Consider the following 15158-nt stretch of genomic DNA (forward strand, 5'->3'; position numbering starts at 1 on the left):
GGTGGTGGAGTCCCCATCCCTGGAGGTATTTAAAAGATGTGTAGATGTTGTGCTGAGGGACATGGTTTAGTGGTGACCTGGCAGTGCAGGGTTCGTGGTCAGATCTGATGATATTAAAGGTCTCTTTCAACTGAAATGAATATGTGATTCTGTGATCTATTCTGGGTTTGAGCCAAGGAGATTTTCAGGAGCATGAGAGTTCCGTATGCCCAATGGGGGGGCTGAAAGATCCCTCATGTTGCCTAAATAACTCAGTGAGGCTTTTCACAATCATCTGTTCATAACTGTTGCTATGTGGTCAGATCTGATGATATTAAAGGTCTCTTTCAACTGAAATGAATATGTGATTCTGTGATCTATTCTGGGTTTGAGCCAAGGAGATTTTCAGGAGCATGAGAGTTCCGTATGCCCAATGGGGGGGCTGAAAGATCCCTCATGTTGCCTAAATAACTCAGTGAGGCTTTTCACAATCATCTGTTCATAACTGTTGCTATAATAAAAGCAATATCTTTTTTAGAGATTAGAGTGCTCCATTTTTTTCTCAGCCTTTCTATTTTTGAGCCTTGCAGAACGGTTAGCACAGTATAAATGGTAATAAAGTGACACTATCTGCATTTTTCGTGTCTTTCATTTTGAAGTCATGCTTTTTCTATCACACTAGTCTTGGGTCAGAAAAAAGAACTCTGGAGTTGAGTGTTGTCTAGTGAAGAAACAGTATATGAAAATTCTGATTGTTACAAATATTTTTGTACTCAGTGTCACAACATTGACTCTCCTAAATGTAGTCTCGGTAGCATAAAGATCTTCATGAAGCTGCAGAACTTCTGGGAGAATTTCTTCCCACTAGAAGAACATGAAGTCTGAGTGTCACAGGGAGTAGGGTAATAGCGTTTTTTTGTCTTTGTGTTGGGAAATAGTCTGTGAGGCTTGCCTTACATGTTTGTCACAAATGAGGATGGAGGTGTGGGGTTTGACTTGAAGAGGACAGAGGGCATTGTTTTCTTAACTTTCTTTCCAGAAGATTTCCACCATTTACATACTTTCTTTTTTTTTTGTATTTTAAGAAGTGAAAGCCAAGTGTTTAAAAAAAAAAAAAAAATCATAGGCATTATGAAGGGTAAACCTGCAATCATGTGGCTGTCATCATTGACTTTAGCTGTGTGAGCTATAGTAGTCAGATCATTCTTTCGTGAGTCTATGGATTCTTCTTAAATTTACCTGTAAACAGATAATATTAAAAAGAAAAATAGTTATTCATCATGTGACAGTATTGGTAAACAGAGTTAAATCTGCTTATTGCTTTAGAAAAGTTAATGTCAAATCAAAAAGTGAAGTGATAGTTGTCATCTTTTTTAGTCGTTTTTTTCTTACTTATAGACTGTTGGTATATGCATAAGAGTTTTAGGCACAATTGTACTATTGCTTAGCATCCTGCCTTAGCATAGTGCTGCTGGCACTTATGACCCTGCAGAGTGAAAGCAAAGCTAAACCATTCTAAGCTCTTTTATGGTTCTAAAACCCAATTTGCACTATTTGTTTAATCCTACATGCAGGGCAGTGGTGGAAATAGACATTGTTTATGTATTGTTGCGTTGATTATTTTTAAATGACGTATCTGTTTCAGGTATCTGTTTCAGAGTTTTTATTCTCTGAGACTATAACTAGGTTCCCGTCTCATTTTCTCTGTTTGAGGAAGAGAGGTAATTTGCACTGGCAGGTCATTAGTTGACAGCTGCACACAGTTGTCTAAGTCTTTCACAAAATCTGTGTGTTTCAACTTCCTTACTTTTAGACGTGCTAGTCAAGAATTAATTGTATTTAAGTAAGCTGATGAGAGCGTTGTTAAGGCAAGTCAGAGATAATTTCAACAGCTTCATATCCAAAGGTGAACTTAAATAGATTATGTCCTTTTTAACAAGGACTGTAAGTTAATACCTTTTTAAAATGTTCACTTTTAAATTTTTAAATTTTTTTTAAATGTTTGTTTTAAAATTACAGGGGGAGATAAAATTAGAATGTATGCGGCGTTATTTTCAATTTAGGACAAAATGGCAAGTTTCTGAATTAAACGGTTATGCTGTGGTCAGTGTGAAGGAAGACCCTCACAGTACTGATCCATGTTTTTTTACAACCAGTATCTTAATGTTGGCTGCTTCAGGAAATGACCATTCGAGAATCTTTGTAGTCAGGCATAACCAGATGTAGATACTGATTTATTTGTTGTCAGCAATTGATTTTTTTTTTTTCTGAAAGAGAAGAGGTATATGCTCAAATTTTATGCCATCTGATAACCTTCAGTGACACGTCTAATCTTTTGGGGTTTTTTTTTAATCCCTCGGTGTTATCTTATAGCCTAGATTTTCTTCAAGTAGTTACAAGAAAGCTATCTCTACAGAAAAAGCTTAAGTGCACTATACTGTAAATTAAAAGGATTTACCATTATGAAAGCATGTAAATGTGCTGAGATACTTCATAAAATAACATTACTTTAAAACCATGCTACATCAACAGAATACTATTGTATAAGGTAACTGTTTTTGGAAAGTCTTTCATGCTAAAATCTGGGATGTTGCCTTTTTCTTTTTTTTTTACTATGGTGGTTGTCTAAAGAACAACTGTTCAGCCCTTCTAATGCTTGGTATGTTTCTTACACCATGTTATACACTCAATTATCCTCTACTGTCATTTCAGCAAACCTGTGATCTTCAAAATGTAAAGCCTGAAACAAAGCGGTATCTAGAGAAATCAGTTCAAGTGGGAAAAAGAAATGGACTCCATCTTCCTAAAGAAGTGCAGAATGTAAATATGGACTGTTAGTATGTAAAGCAAAGGTGACAAACCATTGGAGGGATGAAATTATGGTTGTATAGCTGTACTAAGCGTATATTTGAACTTTGTGCTTTTAGACCTGCTTAATTACTGCTTTAATCTTAACTGTTCTTAGTTCCGGATTGATCATTTAAACTTCAGTCACCTTAAGGTTTTTAAATTGAACTTAGTCACTCACAGTGCTCAGTGGGTATAGGTGGTATGCATCACCTCTTTTAGCCTTCCTGAGTAAAAGAAGCCTCTGTGGAAGAAGTTGTTATGAAGCTATTTTAATTTCAGTTACTAACTGGTGTTGTTGAATGTGTCCAAGATTTTAGCATTTTGACTGAAAAACTTGAGGTAGCTTAAAGGGAGCACAAGCTGCCCTAAGAATTTTGGCTCTGTTAAGGGAGGATTTACTCAAGCATATAAAAGCATTCCCTTCTGAAAACCATGCAGTAAATTTTTCAGCATCTCAGATGCTGACATTATTCTCTTTAAATTTTGAGTGGTGTTGTATAACAATCTCAGTTTATGATACTTGAATGGATACTTGAATAGACTTTACCTTTTGTAGAAAATAATCATTCTTCATCACATCCTTCAGTTTGTGGGAACAGTTTCATGTGTATTTGCGTTGCTTAAGGGCAACTGTTGCCTCTAAAGGAATTTTGTAATACTTTGTAAGGAGGCAATACCTGAATTACGTTTAAGTAAAAACTTGATTAATGGTAGTCTCTGCCAAGTTTTGTATTTGATGTGTAACTACTGTGTTTATGTGAACCTGACAGTAAGATCTAGAGACATGCTATGTGATATACTAGAAAATAATTCAGGTGGTTGGATTTTAAAAAACGTTTTGGAATGGTTTTATCTTGTGTGGGTATTCTCTTCTTTTTGTCATACCTGTACAATTCCATAGGGGTGTTTTTTAGTAGTTTGCATGCGTTTTTACTCCTTCCATTTTCATTGATTTTATTGGATATTTTTATACTTAAATTGTAATTTAGACTTTTCAAGTAAAAGAAGATAATTGAATGTTAGCACATAATGCTGTTCAGAGAAAGCAGTACAGTCCCCTCTGAGTTGAGAACACATTTGAAATTTTGTTGGAGTGATAGCCCTGACACAGGGTTCTTTGGCAACAGTATTGCTCAGGACCAAAAAAAGATAAAAGGAAGGCTGAGGAGGAGTAAAGTGTGATGCTACCAGCAGGGTGTTACTTGCTCAGTGCTGGTATTCAGTGTCAGCTAGTAGAGAGCCTAGCTGGAAAAAGCAAAATACTATTCATGTGGAGGATAGTAATTGCCAAGTTTGATTTTTTTTTTTCCCCACTAAGATCAGTTTATACCTGATACAGGAATTAAAGATGATGAAGAAAAAATTGAGTGAGCTGTGTATAGACTTTAACAAAAACCTGAATGAGGAAAACACAATTCTTGTATTTTCTAAGGAAGAACTTGGTGAGTAGTGTGCTTGCTCCTTCCATTTCTTCAACCTTCCAGTTTTACTGGAGTAATTGTTTTTGGCCCAGTGAATGATGGTTAGATGAAGGGAAATTCTCACTATTTTCCAATCTTCTCTGTCTCCTTTTTAATGCTTCCCCAAAGTCAGTTTAGAATTACCATTTACAGGTGTATATGATCTCCTCGTAGTTTTGTGCTTCCTGAAGTGTTTGCCTTGCATCAACTTGACATATCTTTCCTACTTTTTTTTCCATAACTGTACTCTTCTCTCCTTTCTTTTTTCAGTTCTCCACCATCAGGCACCCCGTATATTATATTCATTACAATTATTGGAAAAAAAATTTCAATGCTGCCATATATTGTAGCCTTCAATCATTTAAACTGATCTAGAGATTACATGTAACAGAGAGTTTGGGGATTCTCTATCTGAAGGGCATGGCATAAAATGTGCTTTAATAACACCAGAGATATTTTTATGTCATATTCAGTTTTTGGCTGGTAGCCTGACCTATATTTGTTTTGTTCACAAGTGTTTGCAAGTGTTATTTTGCTTGGTTGTGATTTGAAAGCGTTTTATTAAATAACTGTAAAAAGAAGGGTTTCCATGGAGATTTCCGATGTCAAATTAGATTGCAGCAAAACAAATGCAACAATCTCACAAAAAAAGTGGGGAGTAGGTAATTCTGGTAAACACTATATTAAATTGTGTTCTATAGAAGGCCTTCCTGATGACTTTCTTAAGAGTTTAGAGAAGACTGAGGAAGACAAATATAAAATTACTTTAAAGTATCCCCACTATTTTCCTGTCATGAAGAAATGCTGCATTTCAGAAACCAGGAGAAAAATGGAATCTGCCTTTAATTCAAGATGCAAAGAGGTATGTCATATATTGACTGTTCCACAGGTTAATGACAGAGTTCAAAAACGGAGCTAGACATTCACGTGTTATATTTGAGTTCTATATATTGTCTAGTACCATGAAATCAAAACTTACCAGTGTGATCTTTAACAGTTCCTGGCTCTAGTGCGTTCTGATATCTGAAGACCTGATGATCTGCCTCCATGTGTGTACAAACCTTAACATTTCAGTGTGCTGTAAATAGAAGTAGGATTTTGATCTTTTGCCAAATTTCCCTAGTGTTCAGCAGCTGCTTATGTCACTTTCCTCCCAAAGAAGGACATCTGATTGTAGCTTCAGTAGTACTTTGGGATTTTTCAAAACGAGAGGTTATTTAAGCACATTTTAATTATGAAATACAGGTGATTAAATATGAAATTAAAGCTTTGCATATTGATGAAAATTTTGATTAGATGTTAAACCCGTAAGTTTTATAAAAGGTTAATTTATCTGAAAAATAGCTGAAAACATGCTTTATAAAAAGAAGAAATAGTTTCACAAAAAATTTGATACCAAGCACCTAAGCAGTTACAAAAATAATAGAAAGGATGGAAAGAAGTGTCATTCAGACAATTGTACCATCCTTTCATTAGAGAACAATGGCAGAGTTGAGCTTTTTATTTGAAGTGCTGGGAAATGTGAAGAGTACAAGGTAAGATAAAATGACACCAAGAACTGGAACACTTGCAGGTCAGCACACCTTACAGGATTTGCTGTTAAAACTGTGGGAGAGTCTTTGAACCTAGTGCTTGGAAAAAAAGTTTTTCCCTGACAAATCTCCGTTTTCCAGAGCTGGAGATTAAGACAGCGTTTCAGCTTCTCAAGGATCCTCTGCATGTAGGTTAGGGCCTGGGTTTTTTGTGTTTCAGGTCTTTCTCTTCACTGCTATGGTCTGAGCGGCAAAAGAGGGAAATTTGCAAGTAAGCTTTGAATGTTGGGACGATAGCTTTGCAATCTATATCACTAACAAGCAATTAAGCCTGCTATCGTTCACATTTAAATGATTGATAACAGAAATAAATTCTTTGCAACAGTTCAAGGTCTGTTATTATCTTTAAAAAAATCGTTGATTAAAAAGTTAAATCATAATAATGACTCAGATTGCAGGTAGCTAGTTTTCTAGTCAATCAGATGCTGTGACAAAGTAATTACAAGAATCTACTTAAACTTACATTATTTTGTATTTAATCTTAAACTTTAACTTTAAGTGTCTACTTTTAAGATTACGGATATTATTCAGATAAATGTTTTGATAACGTGTGGTTTTTGGTTTCACTTTTCAAATTTGCCTCCTTTCTGTTTTAGGAGAACACAAAAATTCTTCAGCAGTTGCTTCCACTAAGGGCAAACGTAGCTGAGCTTCTTGGTTATAATACACATGCCAACTTTGTCCTGGAGGTAAACACTGCAAAGAGCACAGATAACGTAACAGCCTTCTTAGGTTTGTTCTTGTTTATAATCAATAATTTCATATTTGGTGTGGCAACATGACTCCTCAGCCAAGTTAAATGTAAATACATAATTGGGTCATAGTGTTCATCACGTTTAGATAGAAAAAGAACCCTCTGTTGCCTCTGTTCTGGCATTTTGGTTTGTTTTTTGTTTTTTTTTTTTTTTTAGACCATAGCAACAAAAATGGAATTGCTCCAAAACGGCTTGCCTCTGTTCTGGCATTTTGGTTTGTTTTTTGTTTTTTTTTTTTTTTTAGACCATAGCTACACAAATGGAATTGCTCCAAAACGGACAAAATCTGAAAATAGTTGCTTTGCAACAGCCGAGATAGGCAAACAGTTAAGTCTTTCTCTGTCCCAAAATGCAGGTTTCCTAATTTAGAATAACATGTGCAGCCTAAGCAGTTTTATCAGTTCAGGAGGCTGCATCACAGTTAGAGCTTTTTATTCCCTCAGGTGAGCCATAGTTTTTTGTGCGTCTGTAGCCTTAGCATCTTTTTCTGATACCGCTGCATTAAGTATAATGAAAGATTACAGTATGTGATGACATAGTTTGCGTGAGCTGAATTTAAAAATTAAATCTGGAATGATAGATTACATCTGGAATTCAATAGCCTCTAATGGAATTTCATCTGAAAGAATTCAACCTGAAAACAGACGTACCTTGAAAATGTTAAACTAAGCAGCTGACAAATTTATAGTCATCCTATTCACCTCAGTGGTGAACTGCTCTTGTGCATACCATTAACCCCTGCTTTCTGGAATTACGTAGTTCCACAGAATGGTATGTGTTCCTTTATTAATGTGTCCTAACACCACTTAGGATTGTACATTGATATACTATATAAATAAACCTCCCAAAATCACTTAGTGCAGCGTAAAATCTATTTCGTAGTAGTGTGGGTTTTTTGCATTTATGCATTAATAAAGACATTCAAATGCACCTCTTTCGTCACCTGTAATTCTGTTGTGTTTCTCCTGTAATGGAATGAACACAACTTCATATTTGGCAATATGAATTATCCAAGTATTTGTCAATGAACTTACCCTTTATTTTGATTTCTAATTAAATGTTCAAATTACTTGATTTTTTTTTTAGCTGTTCTTAAAGGAGTTTGAACTGATTTCTATCTATTATATTTCTGTAATTGTAAATGGGCTTAAGTAATTCTTTTTTTTCATTTGTTTTGAAGCTGACACACCTCATAATTTTCAGCAGTTATTGTTGACTTCAACTTTTTATGTATGAGATCATATAATTTTCTATTGATAGATATGTTTCGTGGTAATTCTTATAGAGGAAGAATGTTCATCAAATTAATTGTCAGCTTTAATTTAGATCGTTTGATATATCCTTGGCTAAAAGCTTGACAGTAGGATTTGCTCTGCTTTTTTCATATATGTTCATGTTTTAAATCAATGTTCATAAGCCGATCTTATGGCTAGGTAGAAAAGCATTCTGTCTGATAACTTATTTTGAATTTAGCATAATACAAGCTGCAAACAGTATGTCAGTCATGCTGGAAAACAGTTCACACACAGGAGTGGCAATTCCTAAATTTTATGCTCTAGATACCAATATTGAACAATAATCTCAATTCCTAAGGAGGAAGAAAGCATCTGGTAGTCCAGTAGTACTTACAAGAGAATGAGTACAGTGTGTACTTTATGGGAGTTTCAGTAAGCTTAAATATTTTATATTAAATTTATTGGATTCATAGTGCTATGTCCCTTTCTTGTCAAACAAAAGCTGTACTGGGAAAAAAAAAAGGGATCACAGAGATTGATATCCAGTGGCCTTGGTAGTCTAGAAGCTCGCAGTCATATGGGCAAGAACTCTTTAGTCTCTTGTTCTTCCATAGGCATTTAGCTAGAAATAGTTGTAGTCTTCAGGTGTTTCTGCAGAAACACATGAAGAGAAGTGAGACTACGTGCAGTAAAATCAAAGGCTTCAAGCAAAAATGTCTAGTGTAACTTTTCATTTCTGATATCTTTGAAAACATCTAAATTTACCAAAACCCTTTGCAGTGTTGCTAGGCCTATGTGGACTGCTGTACCATTTAAGGCATGCTTGCGATTAAAGCTCATTAGGACAGGAAAGCAGACATTTTGCTCGCTGTTATTCAACAAATGGAAAACTTTAGCATCCACTTCTGGGGCACGTGTTTAAAGTTGTGAGTGTATTTTGTAGGAATATTTATTATAGTAAAGAACAGAGAATTTGATTCTAGGGCAATCTTTGTTTCAGATGATTTGAGTAAGAAGCTAAAGCCATTGGCTGAGGAAGAAAGAGCATTCATTCTGGATTTGAAGAAAAAGGAGTGTAAAGAACAAAATTTTGATTATGATGGAAGAATCAATGCATGGGATCTTCCTTATTATATGAACAGAACAGAAGAGCTGAAGTACTCTGTAGATCAAGAAAAGCTGAAGGAGTACTTTCCAATTCAGGCTGTTACAGAAGGCTTGCTGAGTATTTACCAGAAGCTGTTGGGACTTGTATTCGAGCAAGTAGAAAGTGCTCATGTTTGGCATGACAGCGTTACTCTTTACACAGTAAAGGATAATTCAACAGGAGAAATGTTAGGGCAGTTCTATTTGGACCTTTACCTCAGGTAATTATGTTTTACTCTGTGTTTAAAATGGAATTGCACTTAGTGGGTTGCTGGTTTGATTTGAAATTAAATACATTATTTGTCCCACTGACAAGAAGATTACTGTGTTTCTTAAGTTGTCCTCTGGACTTTTCAGAATGCTTACACTTTTTATTTTTTTGCACTGCTACTGCAGTTCTTGCTTACATTCAGTTTGTGAAGCATTACTGCTTTCTTCATTTTCTGTAGTGTTGCTGTCTAGTCAGTTGTCCATAATTTTTTTGCCTCTATGAACTTTTTCCATCCTAAGTGTAATACTGTATTTTACTTTTCATTTATGTTACTCCAGTCTGTTCAGAACAATTATATTCCTCTTTGCCAAATGTTCCTAATTTCTCTCAGTTCCTTTTTATACTTTATACGTGTGTTTTGTGCCCAGTTGTCTAGATTGCTAAATAAAATACAAAATAGATCAGGATCAAGAATAAACTTCTGTGAGCACACCCTGAAATGTACTTCCAGGTTGATTTCTGTAGCTCTCCAGCTCTCTTTGTAGCTATTTACAGCATCATCTGTGTTCTGTCAGAGATTAGGAGACTAGACTGATTTGATAGGATTTATTCCTAACTAGTCCTTTTTGACTGTTTCCCACTGTTTTGTTTTGTTGGTTTTTTTCTTCTTTATTATTCTTTAGCTATTTATAAATTGGCTAATAACTTTTTCTCAAAAAAAATTTGATTTAAGTGTTCTCTGGGTTAAGAAAATTATGTTAGTCAATACAAGAGTACATAAATTGTTCTTTTTAAGATAGGCACGTGTTGGCTCCTTCACCTGTTTGCCTGCTCCCCATTTTCTGCATGTATATGTGAATTGCTGAAGCTCTTTGTTAATAAGACTGTTCTGCCTCAGCTACCCAATTAACTACTCATGTTTAAGAGCAAAAATTTCAAATTCATATTTCTTTAAACTTCTGGATCATACTGAAAACACAGCCAACTACATTCTTTTGTCTCCTGTGATGAAAGAAAAAGAAGTGCCTCAGAGGACAGAACCTAGTCTTTCCTGTAACTGTAGCAGTGTAAAATATTGTTGACATCCAAGTATATATACTTTTAGTATTTGAGTAAAAAACAGGTTCTTTTAAACGCTGCTGTGAATGTTAAACTAATGCAATATAACTTTTACTGTGTTTCCCCCCCCCATTGCTCTTAAAAGCATTTTAAACTTACTGGGTCTTAGAAGTCATGAGAGGATGTGATTTCTTTGTTTAAAGATTTCTAGTGCCACTGACTGATTGTTCCTGTTCTTGAATAGGCTTTACTATTCCGGTGAGCAGGCTTGTGGTTTGAAGATAGTGTCTGATGTGTTTTCTTACACAGAGATGGAAAGTTTGGGCATGCAGCATGCTTTGGTCTCCAGCCTGGCTGTCTTCTCTCTGATGGCAGCAGAATGATGTCTGTAGCTGCTCTAGTAACCAACTTCACAAACCCAGCATCAGATCGCCCATCGTTGCTGCGACATGATGAAGTAAAGACTTACTTCCATGAGTTTGGTCACGTAATGCATCAGATATGTGCACAGGTTAGTGACGTCTCAGTTCCAGTGTAATACTTCTTTGTCCGTTGTCTCAAAGCAAGATATATTTTGGTGGTTTCTAATTTTAGTAAACTACTTATGCAGTTTTTTGGTTATTTTTTAAAGTGGCAAGTTGGGGGGGTATTGACTTAATTTTTGTTTAAAACTACAGCAATGAATACACGTTCTTATGAAAAACATTTTCATACGAACATACTTCTGCATTTGCACTATGCAGATACCTCTGATGTGAGTAGATTATTGTGTAAGGTAAAGAAGGTGCTCAGTGGTGTTTTCTATTACAGCTGTCAGAGGGCTTATTATTACTTCTAGTAGCATGCTAGATCTTAGAAGCAAAAAAAAAGATGCTGTACCTAGGAATGCAAATGAATTGTGAATCCAGATCACTGCCAGCATTTTGGCATTTAGTACTCTCGAGGGCTATCACTTTTGACGTCAAAAGCATGAAACAGGTCTTGCCTGAGCTACTGTATCTTCTGTTCTCCTATCTGACATTAGGTTAATTAGTAACCTGAAAGAACTCAACAGGTTTTGCATCAAGATGTCAATAAAGCTGTAAAACTTACATGTAAAATTGATTCTGCCAGATCAGAAGTATATTATTGGCCTAATGAAAATTTTTTATTTCAAAGAGGGAAAAGTCGCAGTATTCGTTCACTCTCAAATTTGTGTAATTATCTACAAATCCAGACTTTGTGTAGCACTGCTTTCATCTTCTTTGTAAACAAGTACCAAATAATAAAACCAGAGAAGCTTGACAGACATTAGATTTTAATTCTTGACCTTGATCCCAGAGACTAGGACTGCAGAATAAAGAAACAAAGTCTTAGAAATTTATTTAATTCTAGATTTAATATATGGATTTCATTCCAACAAACTTCAGAACAAATAGCTAGACTTGCTTAGATATTTTTGCATTATGTCGAAGATAAAGATATAATGATTATTTGATCTTTTTCACCCTAAGACAGGTGTTTCTGAGCTCAGAAATTGAGAAATAAAACCTGTTCTTTCTTTTAAACTACTTAGAAGGTGTTTATAAATGAGACACATTCAACCTTGGTACAAAATTGACTGCAACATTTTGATAACCAATGAGGATGTGCCTGGGTGTTGCAAATCCCCTTCTGGGCCACGTAAGCCAATAATTCCAATGCATATGTACCTCACTTGCTGTGGAATTGCACACAGGTCAAGGAGGCCTGCTTTCCAGTTGTCTCTCCCACTGCTGGGGTGATTTCTCTGTGTGTGGCTACCATACTTAGTGCTTAGTATTTTTTGTAAATTGTTATTTGCACACCTGCAAATAACTTGCTAGCCCCTTGTAAGAACATCCTGTCCTCTGGGAGTTGTACGTGCAAAGCACTATTTTGTTTCATTTGAGGATTTGTTTAAGCATGTCACAACTTGACATTTAAAGGTTATGTGGGGAATCCACCGAGTGGGAATGTGTGAACTGCTGTTAAGGTCAGCTTCTGGGGACTGATGCTCCCTGTAATGTGCTGAGGGTCTTCTGGGAAGTGAGATATCAGGGTAGGGAGGGATATCCTGTCTATCCTGTTAGGGCAGGAGAGCTACTGAAGTACCTTGAACCAACTGACTTTATTTTTTGTTAGCATGTTACACTTGTGTATGGGTAAAGGGATTATCTGGAGGCCATCAGACTCTGTGCTCCTCTTGCATTTTGCCGTAGCCACTTCTATGGCCATTTCTTCGCGGCTGATGCTTCCTAGCTTTTCTTCATAGCTGCTGTTCACCAAGAACAGTAGGAAGGGCCAGCCTGTTACAGCTATGGATTGGAGCAACACATAGGTAAAAATGAAGGCAAATGTTTTTCTCCTTTTTGCTGTTCTTCTGAAGACACGAGAGGAAGATAGATGGATGTGACATACAGTTGTCAGTTCAATGTTATGTCCTATATTATACTTAATTTTTTTTTTTTAACCCTGCAAGAAAGTTCAAAAGCCAGTACTCTTATGGGCATCCATTCCCTGATGGAGGATGGAACCCAAGAATACCTACAGCTTCTAAAAACTGTGCAAACTGAGATTTCTCGTTTTCTTTTGACACTTGAAATGTTCTATTACAATGTTGCTGAGAAGGAAACAACAATAAAATTGGCAAGAGGAGGTAGACTTATTATAGGACAATTGTGGAGTGAGACCAAATAATTTCTGCTGGCATTTGAACAACTGTCTTTCAAAAGTGACTGTTTCCTTTTAGGCATATTCTGGGTTTTGAGTATATTTTAATAAAGGTTTTTCAACTGTACCAAACTGTTCTTCAAAATTTATATCAGTGTGGTTTTTTAAAAAACACAAAGTGAATGACAGTACTAAAGTAAAAAAAAAGCTCTAAAGTGCTTGGCTTTCAGAAGGAAGATTCTTTTATCAGTTACTGAGTGTCAGATTTGGAGACCTTTCATGGAAAAAGTTGCTAGGATTCATTTATATCAGGCCGTGTATTACTGACTCAAAAATAGTGCTATATGTTAACCACATGCCCTATGAATAAAGACAGTTAGGACAAAGCTTAACAGGATAAATCAGTCAAATAAAATCTTCGAATTAGTGCAGTAGACTTAAGCACAATATACTACTTTATAAGTGTATAATTGGAGTTTATTATTTTACTTTGTGGTAATACCAGAAAATTGTATAACAATTCACAAATTGTCATGAGACAGTGTGGAAATATTTGTATTGCTTTTATAACCTAAAAGCTAAAAATCAGTAATACTAAGAAAACTGAAATACAGATTCACACCACTGGAGAATGTAGTAAGTAACTACTGAGCAATCTATTACGTTACTTGGTAATAGTCTTATACCTGAATTTTTGCCCTCTTTCTTTAAAATTTTTAAATTATTGTTACTGACCTGTTCAAGTTTATAATCTGGTAGAAATTCTGGCTTCTATTGTCATTTAATACAACAGCTTTCCCTTTTAGACTGATTTTGCTAGGTTTTGTGGAACTAATGTGGAAACAGACTTTGTAGAGGTACCTTCACAAATGTTTGAGAACTGGGTCTGGGAAAAAGAACCACTACAGCAAATGTCAAGACATTATAAAGATGAAAGCCATGTTGGAGACACTCTCCTTGAGAAACTTGCTGCCTCTAGACTGGCCAATACAGGTATCTCTCTGCCCTTTCTCCTCACAGAAGTGTATGTATAAAAATACATAATTTAAAAAAATTGGCGGAAAACATTAAAAACAAACATAACAAGCCCATCACATTTCTTCTGTGTGTACACATACCACTGTCTTTCTGAGTTTATTTGTATTAGTACCACCATTAATAAAGGCTATGATGAAAGGTACTGCTATTTGAAAGAACAGTAGCAGCTCTGATTTTCCAGGCTATCCACAGGACTAAAATACCTTGCATTCCTCTCCATGTGACTCTCATACCTACCAACCCTGCTCATCTAAAATTGGGGGTGAAGGGGAAGGATTTCAGTTATTCTTTCTGACAGCCCAGGACAGGCGCTGTGCATAAATGCAATATCAGATTTTTCTGTATGTATCATCTGCATTTGATTTGCACATGACACTTGATGGACATGAAAATCCTTTGCAAATTGCCTGAAATACATACATAGCTTACTCCAGACAGAAGTGTTTTAGCCCAGCGTTGCTCAAACAGCCTCTTAACTTCCCAATCCAGAACCTTAAGTCCACATTCTCTACCTTACCAGCAGATATACTGCCTTCCCAAATGAAGGTCCCAACCTGTGGTCCCAGTTCTTTTCTCCTTCTGTGTCTTGTACCGTCTTACAGGTGTCTCCAAACCAAGGTTGCAATCTCACGTCATTACTTATCATTTCATTGTTATTCTGTCGCTATCAACCCTCTGTCCCTGTAATAAGGACTCCCCCAATATGATAGTCTTACCTATTTATGGTACAATTTGTCTTTAAGCCACAGCTATTTATTTCATACTGCTTCTGTGTCCTGAACAAGAAGTCCTTGTCCTTCTGGATTGTAGAGGCGCTGTAGCTACATAAGCATTTTGTCTGAGTAAAGATTCATATGTCGTAGCTTCAAAAAAGCCTACAGCAGCTGCAGCCACAGTTCTTGCTGAGTTTTGAACTATCTTACTACTGTCTGTGCAAGCCCTATATGAAACGGGCTGAAGACAGCTGAAAACATAATTTTAGATACTGAAATTTGCTTTTGAAGTATTTGCTTTATTTTGAGTTTGATCTGTGAGGAAAATAACATTTGAAAAGATGGAGCATATAATGATAATTCCTGTATTAAAAATATGCATCTCAGATTTTTGTAACTGAAGCAATAAAAATGGAAATGCTTCAGATTCTTTGGTTTTGGGGGGGTGGG

General features: G+C 35.9%; 1 protein-coding gene across 1 annotated transcript in view; it reads left to right on the top strand.

Annotated features, from left to right (window-relative positions):
- The window catches only part of NLN (neurolysin (metallopeptidase M3 family)), a gene marked incomplete at its 3' end in the record, with an annotated part of 27726 nt that extends 13745 nt beyond the window's left edge, over nt 1-13981 (top strand). The window contains exons 4-10 of the mRNA XM_010139269.1: nt 2692-2799; nt 4169-4271; nt 4991-5151; nt 6478-6613; nt 8872-9238; nt 10597-10798; nt 13764-13981. Coding sequence (XP_010137571.1) covers nt 2692-2799; nt 4169-4271; nt 4991-5151; nt 6478-6613; nt 8872-9238; nt 10597-10798; nt 13764-13981 — 1295 coding nt within the window. The remainder of the gene's footprint in view (nt 1-2691; nt 2800-4168; nt 4272-4990; nt 5152-6477; nt 6614-8871; nt 9239-10596; nt 10799-13763) is intronic.
- Between the last annotated feature and the right edge of the window lie 1177 nt (nt 13982-15158).

This window comes from Buceros rhinoceros, unplaced genomic scaffold (assembly GCF_000710305.1).
Source record: "Buceros rhinoceros silvestris isolate BGI_N320 unplaced genomic scaffold, ASM71030v1 scaffold6897, whole genome shotgun sequence".
Classification (NCBI taxonomy): Eukaryota; Metazoa; Chordata; class Aves; order Bucerotiformes; family Bucerotidae; genus Buceros; species Buceros rhinoceros.